The sequence below is a fragment of the Lutjanus erythropterus genome, chromosome 3 (genome assembly GCF_056507025.1).
Source record: "Lutjanus erythropterus isolate fLutEry1 chromosome 3, fLutEry1.hap2, whole genome shotgun sequence".
Classification (NCBI taxonomy): domain Eukaryota; kingdom Metazoa; phylum Chordata; class Actinopteri; order Lutjaniformes; family Lutjanidae; genus Lutjanus; species Lutjanus erythropterus.
The window spans coordinates 3,654,165-3,670,913 of NC_139319.1; the positions used below are offsets into that span (position 1 = coordinate 3,654,165).

The 16,749-nt window shown below is 38.6% G+C and overlaps 1 protein-coding gene across 2 annotated transcripts in view; it reads left to right on the forward strand.

The window, feature by feature from the left end:
- Positions 1 to 16,749, forward strand: part of LOC146329452 (hexokinase-1-like) — a 32,523-nt gene that overhangs the window by 14,559 nt on the left and 1,215 nt on the right. Inside the window, exons 4-18 of one of the 2 annotated variants that reach the window (XM_084714715.1) lie at positions 1,638 to 1,757; positions 2,191 to 2,286; positions 2,795 to 2,894; positions 3,192 to 3,375; positions 5,299 to 5,454; positions 5,669 to 5,902; positions 6,785 to 7,089; positions 8,635 to 8,783; positions 8,934 to 9,053; positions 9,345 to 9,440; positions 11,158 to 11,169; positions 11,818 to 11,917; positions 12,663 to 12,846; positions 13,035 to 13,190; positions 14,908 to 15,141. In XM_084714715.1, coding sequence (XP_084570841.1) covers positions 1,638 to 1,757; positions 2,191 to 2,286; positions 2,795 to 2,894; positions 3,192 to 3,375; positions 5,299 to 5,454; positions 5,669 to 5,902; positions 6,785 to 7,089; positions 8,635 to 8,783; positions 8,934 to 9,053; positions 9,345 to 9,440; positions 11,158 to 11,169; positions 11,818 to 11,917; positions 12,663 to 12,846; positions 13,035 to 13,190; positions 14,908 to 15,141 — 2,246 coding nt within the window. The remainder of the gene's footprint in view (positions 1 to 1,637; positions 1,758 to 2,190; positions 2,287 to 2,794; positions 2,895 to 3,191; positions 3,376 to 5,298; positions 5,455 to 5,668; positions 5,903 to 6,784; positions 7,090 to 8,634; positions 8,784 to 8,933; positions 9,054 to 9,344; positions 9,441 to 11,157; positions 11,170 to 11,817; positions 11,918 to 12,662; positions 12,847 to 13,034; positions 13,191 to 14,907; positions 15,142 to 16,749) is intronic. The other variant, XM_084714716.1, reaches the window with a different exon arrangement.

Sequence of the window (16,749 nt, forward strand, 5' to 3'; positions counted from 1 at the left end):
CCAAGCTAAAACTAATGCAGTCTTGGAATAAATCCTACTTTCACAAATGTAACAATATCTGTTATTAATCAACTATTTTAAAGAGGTTTTGTTTTGACTGTAATTTAACGTCATTCGCTCTCTGTGGACGCCAACGCCTACCGTCTTTCAAATGTCAAAAGTTTTTGGTACCAAATCACAGCGCATATTTGTCTGTGGTCTTCCTCAACATCTTGGTGTCTTAATATTTTATTTTGGAGGGGTTTTAATCCCAAACATCAAACCCAAAAACTTCTGCAACAAGTTGAGACATAATAGAGAATAAGAATGGCCAACGTAAACTTCAGTCGTTTAACTATATTCCATTATACAAGGTTTTTCCGATATTTAGTCGCCCTCGATTCATATGAATAAGATTGACAGGATGTTAAAAACATGAAAAACATAACATACAATTCCACAAACTACTGACTATGTTTACAATTTTTGCCTTTATTAAAAAAACTAAATATATAATATAAACTAAATACTCATACTTGGCTGTTTACATTAACCGTCAGTCATATTGTGATTATTTTGACTGACATTGCGATTGCAATATGTGACATGATTAGTGGAAATGATCAGTTTTGCATTACAAATTTCATGTTCACTGAAAAAAAAAAACTATTAAAATAACGGTGATGTGATATTTATTGGGGTCTGTACCAAACAAACATATTTTCTTTCATCTGGAGAACAAGATTGTTAAGCCAGGTCATCTTTGTAGCACTAAAGTACCTCAGTATAACGCTGTTTTCTAACAGTTTTTTCCTTTTTCAAAAAAAATGTGATTTTGTTCTGCAATTTGGATACTGCACTTGGTTGTATTACAATTGTATTATGATTAATTGTGCAGTAATGTCATACAAAATAATGACAAAGTATACCAAAGTAAATTCAAAAACCTGTTGATATAAAAGTCTTTCATAATGTTTAAATGTGGGTGTCTCTCTCCCTCAGACCCTGTGCACACATCTCTACTCCAGCCTTGCAAACTGTTGTCTAGTTGGTTTATTTACAGTGCTGACAGTAAACAGGCAAGAGGCAGTGTGCTGCAAACTGCGATAAGAACCCAAACTAAGATGCACATTCCAAAAAAAAAAGTATACATGGCCAAAGAATGCGCCTACAACCTATCAGCATATTCCACAAGTCTTTATTGGAAAATGCTACATTCAGAATGAGGCCTATTTAGAAATATCCAACTGGAATACACTGTTTACATGACCTGAGTCAAAATAGGAATATTGTCATATGCAGAATAATAATGAAAAGTTTAATGTGCATGTAAACGTGTGCAGTTTAAATTACAACTTAACATTATTAGGTACAAATTATGGCATAGCTGCTGAAATAGGTTAGGTCAAAAAAACTGTTAACAGTGTATGTGAGCGGACAGAAGGTGACACAGGCTGGCGACAAGTTTTTTTTTCAGACTTTTCCTTACCTTTCTTTGCATTTTTATTGTAAAATATTTGATATTTTTCCCTTATTGAGAACATCCACCCTTTGTTAAAGTGGTCACAGCTCAGAGGCAGTCCGTGTGCAGTGGTGAGGGTTTTTTGTCTGCGTTATCCTGTTTTTCTACACTGTAAAATCTTTTTTTCTTTCTGCAGCTCTTTGACCATGTCACGGATTGCCTGGGTGACTTCATGGAGAAGCAAAAAATCAAGGATAAAAAGCTTCCTGTGGGATTTACGTTCTCCTTCCCCTGTGCCCAGTCCAAACTAGATGAGGTAAACAAATGTGCTGTGTAGTTTGAAGTTAAGGAGATAACTGTGCCACAGTCAACTTTCAGATATTATTTTTTAATATTATGAGCTTATTTCATTTGTTAAGTCTTGACATTTAAGGTTACAGTGTAATATGGGGGTTGAAGATGTTTTTTTAATTGCATTTTCTCTGATCTTATAGAGACAAAGCATATAAACATACAGTATTCGCATGAAGTGTGGCATGTTTTATAAAAATTGTTTTCCCAAATATTTCTTTTTTCTAGAAAAGCCAAAAATTGTGTAACTGTACTCTCAGTACCATCAGGAAGAAGTGTTGAGAAATGTGTTGTTGGAGCCTGATGCTGTGGTTGGAATAGCAATGGACATTTTGGATTTGCCAAGCCTGTCTAACTGTAACTTAAACTCCGTCCTCATAAAACAACTTGTTTTATAGGCGGTCTTACTGACATGGACAAAGAAGTTTAAAGCCAGTGGTGTAGAAGGCATGGATGTCGTGAAGCTTCTGAATAAGGCCATCAAGAAACGAGGGGTGAGGTTTTTTTCTTTTTCCTTTTTCTAAAACAGTTATTTTTGTCCGTTTCATTGTTTGATGCATTTCAGAATACACAAACCACAGTGACTGTTCTACTGAGAGATGTTCTGTTAGCATTTTTTTCTTTTGGATATTGATTGATACTTCAGGATCGTGTATCAGCCAACCACCAGTCTAATACCAGTGTGTATATATTACTTTCTAATAGTTGTATATTACTCTCATATAGATTATCTATGATTGCTATCATTGGTGTTTGACCTGGGGGAAAAAATGGCATATGGGATGTTGCCAGACAGCAGCAGGGTATTATTTTGTGGGTAATAAATCATGTTATATTGGATCGTTGCATAGACTTGCATGCTTGCTGATACCCAATCAAGCATTTTTGTCCGTATTAAAGGCATTTCTGATACCAATTTTATTGGTCAAAATGCAATTTTTTGAGGGCAAATTACTGATTTCTTCACTTTGTTTTAAGTTAAACATACTCTTGTTTTTCCAGGACTATGAGGCAGACATCATGGCGGTGGTGAATGACACAGTTGGTACGATGATGACCTGCGGATTTGACGATCAGCGCTGCGAAGTGGGCATCATTATAGGTAAAGACTCGACGGACTACAGTTTTTAGAGAAATTATTACTTATTTACTCATAAAATTATAAGGCAGTCTACTTTAATCTTTGTTTTCTTTGGACAAAAAGCAAAACAGGTCAACACATATATCATAAGTACCTTATACTACCATAACTAATACCACCACAGTTCTACATGTGGGGGCGCCAAAGGTATACAACCCTCACACTGATATCATTAGGACAAAACTCTCTACTGCCTACTGAGCTCCACAGAGCAAAAGTCAGGCAGGACAGGAGTCATGCAGCTCTGCATCCTTTCAGGAACGGGAACGAATGCCTGCTACATGGAGGAACTGCGTCACATCGACCTGGTGGAAGGAGACGAAGGGCGGATGTGCATCAACACCGAGTGGGGTGCCTTCGGGGACAACGGGTCCATAGAAGACATTCGCACAGAGTTTGACCGAGAGATCGACAGAGGCTCGATCAACCCAGGAAAGCAGCTGTAAGATTTTCCTCCAAACTTCTATTCATTCAAGCCAAGCCTAGTCTCTCTGAGAAATCTCCTGCCTGAAATAAACCTGAGGGACACTGACTACAGATCACCCTTTAAAAATTCTCCCCTACTCCTTTACCATGAAACTATTTCTGGTTCATAAACCAGGTCAGTTCAAGATTCTTGGAACCCTGGTGCTCTCAAAGGGTGAGGCTGAGGGTGAGGCTGCACAGGGCACGACTACCTGTAGAATATGACACGGCCACTTTGGTTCACACTTAAGATCACTTAAGAGAACCTGCTAGTTTTTAGTTCCAAATGGGAATCCAGAAGGGATGTTAATGATTAAAAATCAAGCGATTAATCACCAAAAAGAATTTAAGTGATTAAAAACATTAATTGATCATCTAAAATTGGCAAATTATGTGTGACTTGTAGCTTATTAATTATTAATGATTATCAATCCATCAATTGTTAGCATTTTCAACTATCTGTTAAGTAAGATGCACAAAATCTGCAACCCTAGAACCAACTTTCCAGGCACCAAAACAGTTTATTTTGCGTCAAAATTAAGTGCACGAATGGAACCAATTCCATGTTGGTGGGAAAAGAGATTCCAGTGGGTTCAGGGATTCTAGTTCATGAGCCCATCCAACATAAAATACTGATCAAACTGTATGTTCTTTGTAAAATAGGGCTACAAAGACACTGGAAATGGTGTAATTTTAACATGCAAATATATTATAATACACGGGTTACAATTTAAAGGGATAGGTTCAACCTCACCCTCATGTTGATTGAGGGTCGGGTTGTTAGTCTGCACAACACCGTTGGGAGTTTCACAGGAAAACAGTGTTGCAGAATCTCGCAAAACAATGAAAGTGAATGGTGACCAGTTTTCAAAGATAAAAAACAATTGGAAAAACAAACCTCCATATGGCTTGTCTGGCGTAATCCAAGTCTCCTAAAGTCCCAACACGCTGTTTGCACACCGTCACATCACACATCCCCAGTTGAGACAGTGTGTATTTGCACATGAACGTGGCTCTAAGCTAAAGATCTACATTGAAGAGTCAGACTAAAAACATGGTGTAAATAACATTTTTTGAGTCAAATTGGTATGTTGGCGCTTTCGGAGACTTGGATTACACCAGATTAGCAGTACGAAGGCATTGTATGTTTTTATTCTTTTTAATTTACGTTTACGTTTGAAAACTGGTGCCAAGTACACACTGCATCGTACCAAATATAATATAAAATACACCGAACTTATCTTACAAAGTGACCGGATTACCAGTGCAGATGCCTTACACACAAAAAAAAAGCAAGTGCACCCTGCACGGTCAAAATGCAATATAAAATACTGTCATAGTAGAAAGAACACACTACTATAAAGTTTTTTGAGAATTGATATTATAGTGGCTAAGCTAAAAACTTAAAGCCACTGAGCGGCTGCACAGACGGGCTAATAACTTAGTTGACGCGCTTGCCATGCACCGCTTCATTATGTCTTGTGAAATAACAACGTCCCATTTCCTGGTATACATATATATATATATATACATATATATATGTAATTGTATACTGTGCAGTACATACAGTGCAGCTGATATGCATCAGTCATTTTCTTAATTATGTGGCTGTCAGTAAACAAAACCGTATGTTTGATATGATTTTCTGTGGATCTGATCTCATTTGTTGTGGTCATTATTTGCCCCATCAGGAGCATGTTCTTTGTTTTTGGTGAAACTATAATATTCATCCTAGAAACGGAGGAACAACGTGACATGCCTTCCAAAACCGTATCCTGCCAAGCAACAGCAGCGTGCCAATTCTACTGTGGGTTTTTGAATGAGATGATGGACTGGCTAGCGCAAACCGCATCCGTGGCTCATCATCTAAAAAAACGCTGCTGTGTTTCTCTGTGTTCAGGTTTGAGAAGATGGCCAGCGGGATGTACATGGGAGAGCTGGTTCGACTCATCCTGGTCAAGATGGCCAAAGAGGGGCTGCTGTTTGAGGGACGGATAACCCCCGAGCTCCTGACGAAAGGAAAGATTGAGACAAAACATGTCTCTGCCATTGAAAAGTGAGTGGGGAGAATGATTTGCAGGGTAATGCTCCATAAAACAGCATAATCTTGTTTTTCCAGGGAAGCAAGTTTTTTATAGGAACTAAAAACGTTAATGTTTGAAACGTGACATATAGATGATCATCTGGAGTCTTAAAAAACTGCTGGTTCATTGCTCTTCTTCAAAAGCAGGGACAAAAGCTTCACTAACAAGAAATACCTGTTATTTTAGGACTAAAGAAGGACTAAAGAAATGTATGGAGATCCTGACGAGGCTCGGGGTGGAGCCTTCAGATGAAGACTGTCTGGCCGTGCAGCACGTGTGCACCATCGTATCCTTCCGCTCTGCAAATCTGATCGCTGCAACACTGGGAGGCATCCTCTCTCGCTTAAAGGAAAACAAAGGAGTCGCACGCCTCCGCACCACCGTGGGCATCGATGGATCTCTCTACAAGATGCACCCTCAGTGAGTTTCCTTTCAGAGAGGGACGGTTGTGTAGAGTGTGCAGTAACAGTTCATAATGAAAGCTGTGATTTCCTGAATGTTCCCCCCCCCAAAAAAAAACATCAAAACCAGAATGAGATGACAGGATCCTCTGAGGAATACAGAGGATGTACTCCAGACCAGACAGTGGGAAGATCTCAGATTCCCATCAGTCAGTCTTTACAAAAAAACTCCCACACATCCATCCAAATCTTTTCTTCATGAAATACATTTTTCACGAGGTGATTTGGTTTTTGGGTGGGATAATATGAAATATTATTGTTTTGTTTTGATTTAAGCTATATCTAATTGTAATATAACATTTTTGGTTCCGAATTAAAGGGACAATTCACTCCAAAATCAAAAATACATATTTTTTCTCTGGCCTGTGCCTAGATTTTTTTTTCAGTGTGAGTTTAGGAGATATCGGTTGCAGAGATGTCTGGCTTCTCTCCAGTATGATGGAACTAAATAACACTCGGACCGTGGGGCTCAAAGCAACAAGTGTCTCTTTCTAAACAACATGACCCAGTTAATCAAAGTAATCCACAGACCTCGTTGTGAGCAGCTTCATGTAGGAACTGCTTTCTTTCTAGTGAAAAGAAAGTAGCTTTAGTAGATTCTAAAGTAGTTCCAGTAAATTCTACTGCAAGTAGCACTACAGGCCAGGAGAAAAAAATGTATTTTTGATCTTGAGGTGAACTGTCCCTTTAACAGTTCTGAGCAAAATTAGTTACTTAAGGTTAATATATACATAACAATTGTAAAACTTTGCTTATTTAATCATTCCTAGATGTGAACATTTCGGATTCTGTTACACCCATCGAGCCTCTCTCATCAGGATATCCTCTGCTTTCTGAACAGATATGCCCGCCGTCTGCACAAGACAGTGCGACGCTTGGTCCCAGACTCAGATGTCCGCTTCCTGCTGTCTGAGAGTGGGAGTGCGAAAGGCGCAGCCATGGTGACAGCAGTGGCGTACCGTTTGACGGAGCAGGCGCGCCAGATTCAGCAGACTCTGGCAGAGTTCCGGCTGAGCAAAGCGCAGCTGTTGGAAGTGAAGAAACGCATGAGGGTGGAGATTGAAAGAGGCCTCAAGAAGGACACCCACAAGGATGCTACAGTCAAAATGCTGCCAACGTTTGTCCGAAGTACACCAGATGGAACAGGTGACTGAAGCCTACAGCTGCAATGAATCCAATATAATCCCATTATTAAACTGGCTACCATTTTGATAATGAACTAATCAGTTTGAAAGAAAAAAAAAGACAAAAATCTCTGATTTCAGCTTCTTAAATGTAAATATTCCCTGGTTTCTTTACTCCTTTATGACAGTAAGGTGAATATCTTTGCATTGTGGGAAAAACAAGACAGACCAAACAATTGATTATTCTAGCAAATCTAAAAATTAATCAACAATAAAACCAGTTTGTTAGTCAAAGCCCTACTAAAGACTGATCACTGATGTATATCCAACTGTTTCTGACCTACTTTAAAGATGAAGTTACTAAAGATGAATCAGTTTATCTATCTTTAGGTTGTAGAGTAGCGAGACCAGAGTTTCCCGGTGAACTGTCTCACCTGAAATAGAAACATCCCCTGCTAATGTCAGAGGGAATTATTACACTTCTGTTACACTACAGTATATCATGCAGCAAAAGATCAAAGTAACTAAACTGATCACAAAACATGATGCGTGAGGATGTGATTCTCAGCCCAGCAGGTGGCAAAAATAACCGATCGATCACATCATATGTTTGCTGTGTGGTATAATTATTGATTAATTGACTGTGTTTGCAAGTTTGGAAGAATAGCTGCATATCACCATGTTCAGTCAAGTCAGTTTTAAAGTGTTTATTGTCAGGTGTGGAGGAAAAACTGTGGACCTCTAGCAGTCTGAAGTTAGTTTTACAATATGTTTTAACCAATACAGTGTCCATCAATTTGAAGTTAGATAAATGAGTGGGTTTAGACTGCATCAATAATTTCAACCAGAGACCAACCAATTACCTGAACCTACACTAAAAGGACTGTACTGTAGAGACACAGCTGCTTTTTAGAAATATTGAAAGAAAGTAAGTTACATAATGTATTTGCACTGATGTTACCAGGTCAGGTTACAATTATGACATCAAAGAGGAAGAGAATCAACTTCAAGTAAATTCTCTGTCATCTTGTTTTGCATAGTTTATGGCAGATTCCTGGCACTGTTAGTGTTCAGATGAGGTTCTCTAGTTTGTACTTCAATTCTGAGTTTGTCTGCTTGGCAGTTTTCCAAAATCAGAGCTGCATTATAAGAAGTAGTCAGCACAAATCAGGTTCTTCCACATTATTTCAAAAGATTTGCATGTATGTTATTGAAAGGGCGACTTCAATCCGTGTTCTTCTCCGGGTTTTCCCAAATAGAAACTCACATGCTGCCATTTGCAAAAACCGGTGATGTAGGTTAGGTGCTGCAAGCAATTCTGACGAAAGATTGTTAAGCCTCATTCCCAGGTTGTCAGATACAGATGCTTTGGGTTTGTCAGGGTCAAAGGAAGAGGGAGAAGGTATAAAAAAATATATGAAAAACAAAAACATAATGTACCTGCCGTTTAAGTTAAACCACAATCACTTGCCTCTATTATTTAAGCATCAGAGAGCAATAATTCTTCTAAAATAAAATCAGTACAATGGAAGAAAACAAACAGTTTTGTTGTTTTCTTGTAAAACAGAGAATGGAGATTTTCTGGCTCTGGATCTCGGAGGGACAAACTTCCGTGTGCTTCTGGTAAAAATTCGCAGCGGGAAGAGGCGGTCGGTGGAGATGCATAACAAAATCTACGCCATTCCCATAGAGGTCATGCAGGGCACAGGAGAGGAGGTAATGATTTTCTTTTTTTTCCTTTGTTGACATGATTCAACATTGGCAGGATGCATCTAAACATTTTTGTCTCGCCACAGAAAAATTAAGCGATAGCAAACCAAACATACCTCCCACTGCAAAAACCACTAAAAGCACGTCTCTTTCCAGCTCTTTGACCACATTGTGCACTGCATCTCCGACTTCCTGGACTACATGGGGATGAAAAGTGCTCGACTGCCGCTGGGTTTCACCTTCTCCTTCCCCTGCCATCAGACCAGCTTGGATGCAGTACGTTCTTCACCAATTATCTCAAAAATAGCACAAAGAATCAGACCTAGGTCCCTTACATTTAATGGTGTGGACTAAAGAAAAATACAATAACTATAATTGACAAAAAAACTTTGTTCCACCAAGGTTTATCGTCTCTATTAATATTTTCCCTTCCTCTTCAGGGTTTCAAGAGCAGACCCCTTAGTCACAAGGCTGCTATAACCTCTTTATCCTTTAGATAATTATAGTGCTGGAGTGCTGCATTGTTATTTGTGAGCTATTCTCCAGTAAGTGTTATGTGCTCTGCAGGGTATCCTTGTAACCTGGACCAAAGGCTTCAAGGCCACAGACTGTGAGGGTGAGGATGTGGTGGAGCTTCTTCGGGAAGCGATCAAAAGGAAAGAGGTACTAGCAAACAGGAAGCATCATATGTTACAAGAACTGACGCAAAACACACACCAGTTTTTGTTCCATTGCTTTCTACGCACAACACGTGACAAATCAGCCTTACTGTTGGATTCTTGTGCAGTAAGAAAACAAGAAAACCATTAGTATGATTTAATAAGGGCTTGATGAAAGTAAGTTGAACATTAAAAAGATTCTGAACTAATTCAGCACTGCAAAGACTTTTGCAAAGTTTGGGTAATATTTGACTGTATTTCAAGCATTTATACCCAACAGTATGACGGGGTAACTTCGGTATTTTTCAGCCTGGACCCCATATCACCGTGTTTTTCAGTCTGATGACAACATCTTTGTTGTCGCTGAAGCTTTGGTGGTTCAACTGAAATAAACCCATAATTCACAAAGTTGGATGTGAAAATCTTGGGAGGGGAGCGAGTGGAAGGTCAGACTGAATCGGACATCAGAGAGGCAGCGAGAGAAAACAGAGTGACGAGTCAGAATATTTTCACATCTAACGCTGTAAATTAAGGGTTTTTTTCAACCAAACCGCTAGAGTTAGTGATTGTTGGAACAGTGGAAAGACTTACCAAGGCAGTTTTGCTTTTACGATGATGTAATTACTGTTTCTGTAAATAAAGTCTGGTTGCTAGCATAAGCAATAAAATAGCTGTTTCTAATGAAACAAAAACGATCTCACTTAACTTTATTACTTTACTTAAAAGAAAGGCCTATCTTTGTAGGCCTATTTTTGTCCTTTCCATAACATTAAAATAACCATCTGAGCCCATCAGTGGCAAAAGCAAGCACTTTTATTTGACATACACTGACAGTTTATAATTGCTTGTGAGGACTTTACTGCTGCCTGTTTCACAGCTGATGGCTGCAGGAATCTCACTCAATACTGGACCAGTTTAAAAAAATATTGTCCCCATCAGTCACTTAGACACAAAACATGGAAAAATAGGATTTAGGCTGAAAAATATCCAAGTTCACCTTCAGTATCTGCTATTTTCCTGCTGCATTGATGCACTTTCTGCTTGGAATGTGAGAACTTAAATACTTTATATACGTCTTTTTTGGGGCCAATGCATCTTGCATAGCTTGTCATCTTTGCAGCTCAGACTGTTGCTTTCAAAGCCCACTTCCAAAAGGTTTGACTGGCAGACCTCTTGGCTGATAGATGCTGCTAACTGGCTTTCAATAAACCTCTGTAGCAATGTTTTTAAATGTGATTAAATGATTTTATATCTGAAGGCCTTTGGCGCAAGGTGTTTGTTTTGTCTACCTGTATAGAACTACTGTTTTATTTTGCCAAAGTACACAAATGAAAATGTTCCCTGAACTGCAGCAATGACGGACTAAGAGGAACCCTCTAATAAAGCGCTCACTCAAATTTAACAGTCATTAGATAAGACAGTAATATTACAGCATTGTGCACAAGTCAACTACTGTACATCACGTGGCTACATGCTAATCTGTGCATACTGTCACATTTGGGCTGAACTGCAATTTTGCAGTTCCAGCATGAAGACACTTAACCCCACCCCCTGCTGTGTAAACCTACAGCTTAACAGCACCTACTGTACTGAATTATGTCCTGGTTTATATAAATAAATACACTTTAGTACTGATTATTGTATCTGTTTTGTATTCAGAAGGTTTTGTTCATTCATATGTCATCACCTTTAAGTTTCTTACATTGATTTCACCCTTTTAGATGGAGGATCCAGTAAGTATTAAGTGACTGTAGATCATTAACTGGCAGGTAAAGAAGCGCAGGACTGGAGGAGTGTGTGATTATTGTTGTACCAGCATGCCGTAACACCTGGAAAACCGACTTTTCAGATATTGTGGAGGAGTGTGTGTCTGGTTCTGCAGTGTGGGGTTTCATTTAAGCTCAGAACAAACACAGCGATGACAAGGATGATACTCTGTACTTTGTGTGTTTTTTGGCAGAGCGCCTGAATTTTGCAGCTTGTGTATTTTATTGTGCAGCCTGTATGGGAATGTGAGTGAACTTGCATTGTGCTCCGTGTGGCGTTTGAAAAGTTGCCAAGCCTGATATTAATCCTTCTGTCAACACACCCACTCTGCAACAATTGTTGGACATAAAACGTGGACTTAACATTGCTTTAATGTTGTGTGAAAACACAAGGGCTATTATGCATTAATAAGATCTTTTAGTTAGTTTTGGTAAAAGAAATCATCTGACATTTTAATTTTCCATTCTAATAATTCAAAAGCCTTATAGGATTATAACAAAAAGCACAAATGTTGATTTGCGTCATGTAGCACCAGTGTACAAACCTTATTGAAACAGGTATGTAGTTTCATTGTCCTTCTAGCTGTGATTAACTGTCTTGTTTGTTGTTCACAGGAGTTTGAGCTGGATGTGGTCGCCATAGTGAACGACACAGTGGGGACGATGATGACATGTGCATATGAGGAGCCCACCTGTGAGGTGGGGCTGATCGCAGGTAAATCAAACACCACCACTTTTAAAAGGGACATTGTTTGTCATTTAATCTACGAATTTGTTATGAAAAGTTGAAGGTAACTTGGTTTTGTATTTTCCAGTGTTTATTTTTACTTGTTTATAATTTTTGTTTGCATTTCAGTTTAGTTTTAGTTAGTCGTTTAAGTTTTTTTTTATGTTTACTTTTAGTTTAGTTTTTATTAGTTTCAGTATTAGTTTTGTTTATTTTTTCATTATGATATCAGGAGTACATTTCAGAGGTTTAGAAAAGTTATTTCAATACAAACAACACTTTGTGGAGGCTACTGACTCATGTAGACATCCTAGTCTCATTAATCATACACACAAACGTCTCCTTGTGCTTGTTGTGTTGACAAATCTGAACAAATTGACAAAAACTAAAAATATTACCTGGATATTTTAATTTTATTTTAGTTAGTTTTGTAAGTATACAATATCCTTTCAGTCAGTTTTTGTATTAAGTCTAGTTTTTACTTTTTAGTTCACTTAAGTGGATTGTTCTTTCACATTTATTTTAGTCAGCTTGATGTTGACTCACATTGTTAGATTTATTATACCATACTTTCATATAGTTTCCAATGTTAGTGATCTACATCACTAAAAACAATAAATGCTAACAATTAGAAATATTCTGGGATTTGTACATGTAAAACAGAAAGTTCTGGAGGATTAGGTACCATTTAGGGTTTTAGAGACTGACGGGACGTGGCTGTGTGTCCTCTCAGGGACAGGCAGTAACGCCTGTTACATGGAAGAGATGAAGAACATTGAGATAGTGGGGGGAGCCGAGGGCCGAATGTGTGTCAACATGGAGTGGGGGGCGTTTGGAGACAACGGCTGTCTGGATGATATCAGGACGAAGTACGACCAGTCGGTGGACGAGAACTCGCTCAACGAAGGAAAACAAAGGTAAGACCCCTGCAGTATCAAAATATCCCTCAGTGTCTTCATTATTAGTCTGAACACCTTTGATAGTGAACAACTGTCCAAGCTCCAACACTTTGCCAACTCATAAAACACTTTATAAACAAACCAAGAAGGATTATGTTGTGTTGGTGCAATGTAACTAAGATGTGTCTCTGTCTTATACATGTCAGATATGAGAAGATGTGCAGCGGCATGTACCTCGGTGAAATCGTCAGGCAGATTTTGATTGATCTGACCAAGCGCGGCTTCCTCTTCCGGGGACAAATCTCTGAGACGTTGAAGACGAGGGGCATCTTCGAGACAAAGTTCCTGTCACAGATAGAGAGGTGAGTGAATCACTTAATGCATGTTACTGCAGCTGATTCTTCAGCGGCTTTTTGACATGTCAGATTGACACCTTTCTCCCAAAGGCACACACACAAAAAAAAAAACAAAAAACTGTGTGTTATGTTACAAAAAACTGTCATATTTGAAAGTATCTGGAGGTAAAACTGCTCTTATTTCAGCAGTCAAGCAAATGGTTTTAACAGACTGTTTAATTAGATTTTCATTGCATTAATAATTTTGAACATCACACAGGGAGAAATCATTTCATGTTTCTGCATGTTCATTTCTGCAGATAAAGATTAGGCTACACTAATATTATTAGTATGATCCTTTTTGTAGAATTTAAATCCAGTGAAGGCTGCGCAGGATTGTTTCCCACTCGTGTGATCCAAATATTTCTAATAACAACAGAGTGTTGTTGAGTCCAAAAGCCAAAACTGAAAGAAGAAAGATGCAATCATTTCCAAAACTTTCATGTCTTTATCTAACAAAATATTCAACTTTAATCCATATTTCTTCAAGTTGGGCCTTTCAAAACAACATTTTCACTCTGGTCTCTGCTCTTGCACTGCTGCACACAAAGAGAGGAACACACCTGTATTAACAGGGCTGTCTAACAGCACCACAGATTACATTTATGTTGACACAAGTGACAATTTATGTTCCTTACAGACGGCTGGTTTAATAACAAAAGACTAACTTATTTAATCCAATGAATCACTTTATTCAAACTGAGGATTTTTAAAGATTTTAGGGTGATGATGTCATAAAATGTAATGACAGATATTCAAAGCTTCATTCAAAAACCTCAACAGAAGGTTTGAATGTATAGCCTCAATGATTATTATAGCAAATTATCTTATAAATGTATAGCAGTTGAGAAAGATGAGGGGAATTTGCCAAAAGAATAAATTATAACGACTGACTGCCACACAATTTCTTTTCATACGTCAAAGATTTTTCTCTTTTCAAGGATGTTTCTTTAAAGGGTTGTGCACGTTTAGTCTATTTAGTAAAAATAACATTTTGTTTGCATTATTACCAACCATTTTTCATAGCCTCCAGCTGGTTATCTACCTGGCAGGCATCCGTTTCCACACACTATGAGAATTAAGTTGCAGAAAAAAGCAAAATAAAGTACAGAGAAAACCATTTCATATATTTTTTTTTCGTGTGATAACACAAAGCAGTCTTTTTAAATCCAGCACTAAACTACAGTGTATAACAGCTACAACTTAAATATTGAAACAGTATTTGTCACAGCAAACAACATGATGTTCAACATGATGGATTATCTTTACATATCAAACAGGTTCATGTTGATTTTTATACTGTAGCTTCCTGGAGAAAAGACAGATTTAAAAAGCTGTAACACCAGAAATAGTTGTTAGTGCTGCAAAATATTGGATGCATTCTTGTTCATATACAATCTAAGGCCAAGACATACAAAAACAGTTGTATGTTTGAGAGGATAAATGCAGAAAAACATGCGCTTAAGCAGCATTGTTCAGAGAAAAGTAGCATCTAGGGGGATAACACACCTAGGTATGAGAGGAGGAGGAGGACGGGGGGGGTGCAATGTGACGACTTGAGTTTATACACCGTTTAATCCCACCTTAGCCTCTGGGAACAGCTGTGAAGTATCCGGTGACTCTCCTGCTGTTGGCTGACCTCTGACATGTCCCCCTCCCTCCCCCTGCCCCTCCTGGTCCACAGTGATCGTCTGGCGCTGCTGCAGGTCAGGGCGATCCTGCAGCAGCTGGGGCTCGACAGCACCTGTGATGACAGTATTATCGTCAAGGAGGTGTGTGGCACGGTGTCCCGCCGCGCGGCTCAGATCTGCGGTGCCGGAATGGCTGCTGTGGTGGACAAGATCCGTGAGAACAGAGGAGTGGACCACCTGGATATCACCGTGGGCGTGGACGGCACGCTCTACAAGCTGCATCCACAGTAAGACACAGGATAAGGACTTATTAGGGGGCGTGTTTTGGGGAAAAGGGGTCCATTCATTCTCAACACTACAGTAGATATTGAATTTCATTAGGGTTGCATATGTTTTTACTTTATTGTATCAATCCTTTCAGAGGACTGGATTGTACTTGCTTCATGTGGCAAGGAACTTATTTTTGATTCACAGTATTCACATTCACATGACCTACAAAAAGCAGAACTCGGGACATTTTTAATGAAGGATGTTTATCCTCAACGGCCTTTTATGAGAAAACTAGAGCTGGTTAACAGAAAAAGAATATTTATAAATGAATCAAGCAAAAATGCCAAACATTGATATCTTGGTTTTCTGTTTTTATGTAATTGTAAATGTTATATCTTTGAATTTGAGACTGTTCATTTGACAAAACAAGACAGTATTTGTCATTATTTACAACATTTTTAACACAGACTAAAAGTAACTAATATATTTCAGCAGCAGTAAGAGAGGGGTTAATGTGGACTTGCTATTTGTATTTCATTTAACAAACTAAACAAACCTTTTTTTTTATGAAATAAAGCCTCCTAATTTCTTATTGCTACTCCAGTTTCTTAACAGTCCTGTACACCTCGCCAGCCCTGACCCCATCATTGTCCTTGCAAGTGATTTACCACTTTTCATAGAAAAGAAACCGAGACATTGCATTTGGTCAAGCCCCTTTTTGCAAGTGATTCCAAAGGCTACACACCTAACTTGTTTGGTTCAGTTAAAATGAACCCTGGAGAGGTTTGTGTGGTTCGTTTGGGCTGGTGTGAACGCTGTCAACTGACCACTGGTGCAGACCAACCAACCAGACCAAGACCACTTGAAAAGGTGCTTCTCGGTCCACTTTCAAGTGGACTCTGGTTTGTTTGTGGTGTGGAAGAAAATGACCCAACCACAGGAATTTATGTTAGCAGATATGTGATTTTAGTAGACTTAAAACTACTGTAGTAGACTTTAGTAGACTTCAAAAGCGAAACTACTAATAAATCTATCCTCTGATCATGAAATCTGTTCAGGTAGCGATCTTATAATTAATCCATAGGCCATTTATTGAATTTATACAAATAACATGGTAACTAAGGTAGCATGTATGCACATAAGTGCGGCTATTTTCCTATTTTCCCTGTACCCAGATCTATGAAAAATTACTATTTGTATAGTTTGGCACTAAAATGGTCTAAAGTAAGGCTATCTCACACACCCGTGATGTTTGATAAGAATGCATAAAATGTGGGAGGATTATTTCAGGGATAAATGTGAATGTGGCTAAGCACCTAATAAAGCATGAAGAAAGCTTCAGGGTGGCCAAAAGCAGAAAAGGTATCGAACAGAGTGCTCTATTGGTATCAGTATCACTTTAAACGACCTGAATAAAACTTCATGTGTACTCCTGTGGTTCATTTGTAAAAAGTCAGTGTGAACAGGAACTGAATCACAACTAAAATGCAACAATGCATCATTTTTTTCTTTTGGTCTGGACCAAAATATGCTACAGGTGTGAAATCGCCTTTAGTTCCACTGTAAATCAAGGGGCTACGACTGTCTCATTAAGCAGGATTACCAAGTTAGCTGGACGAGTGCAC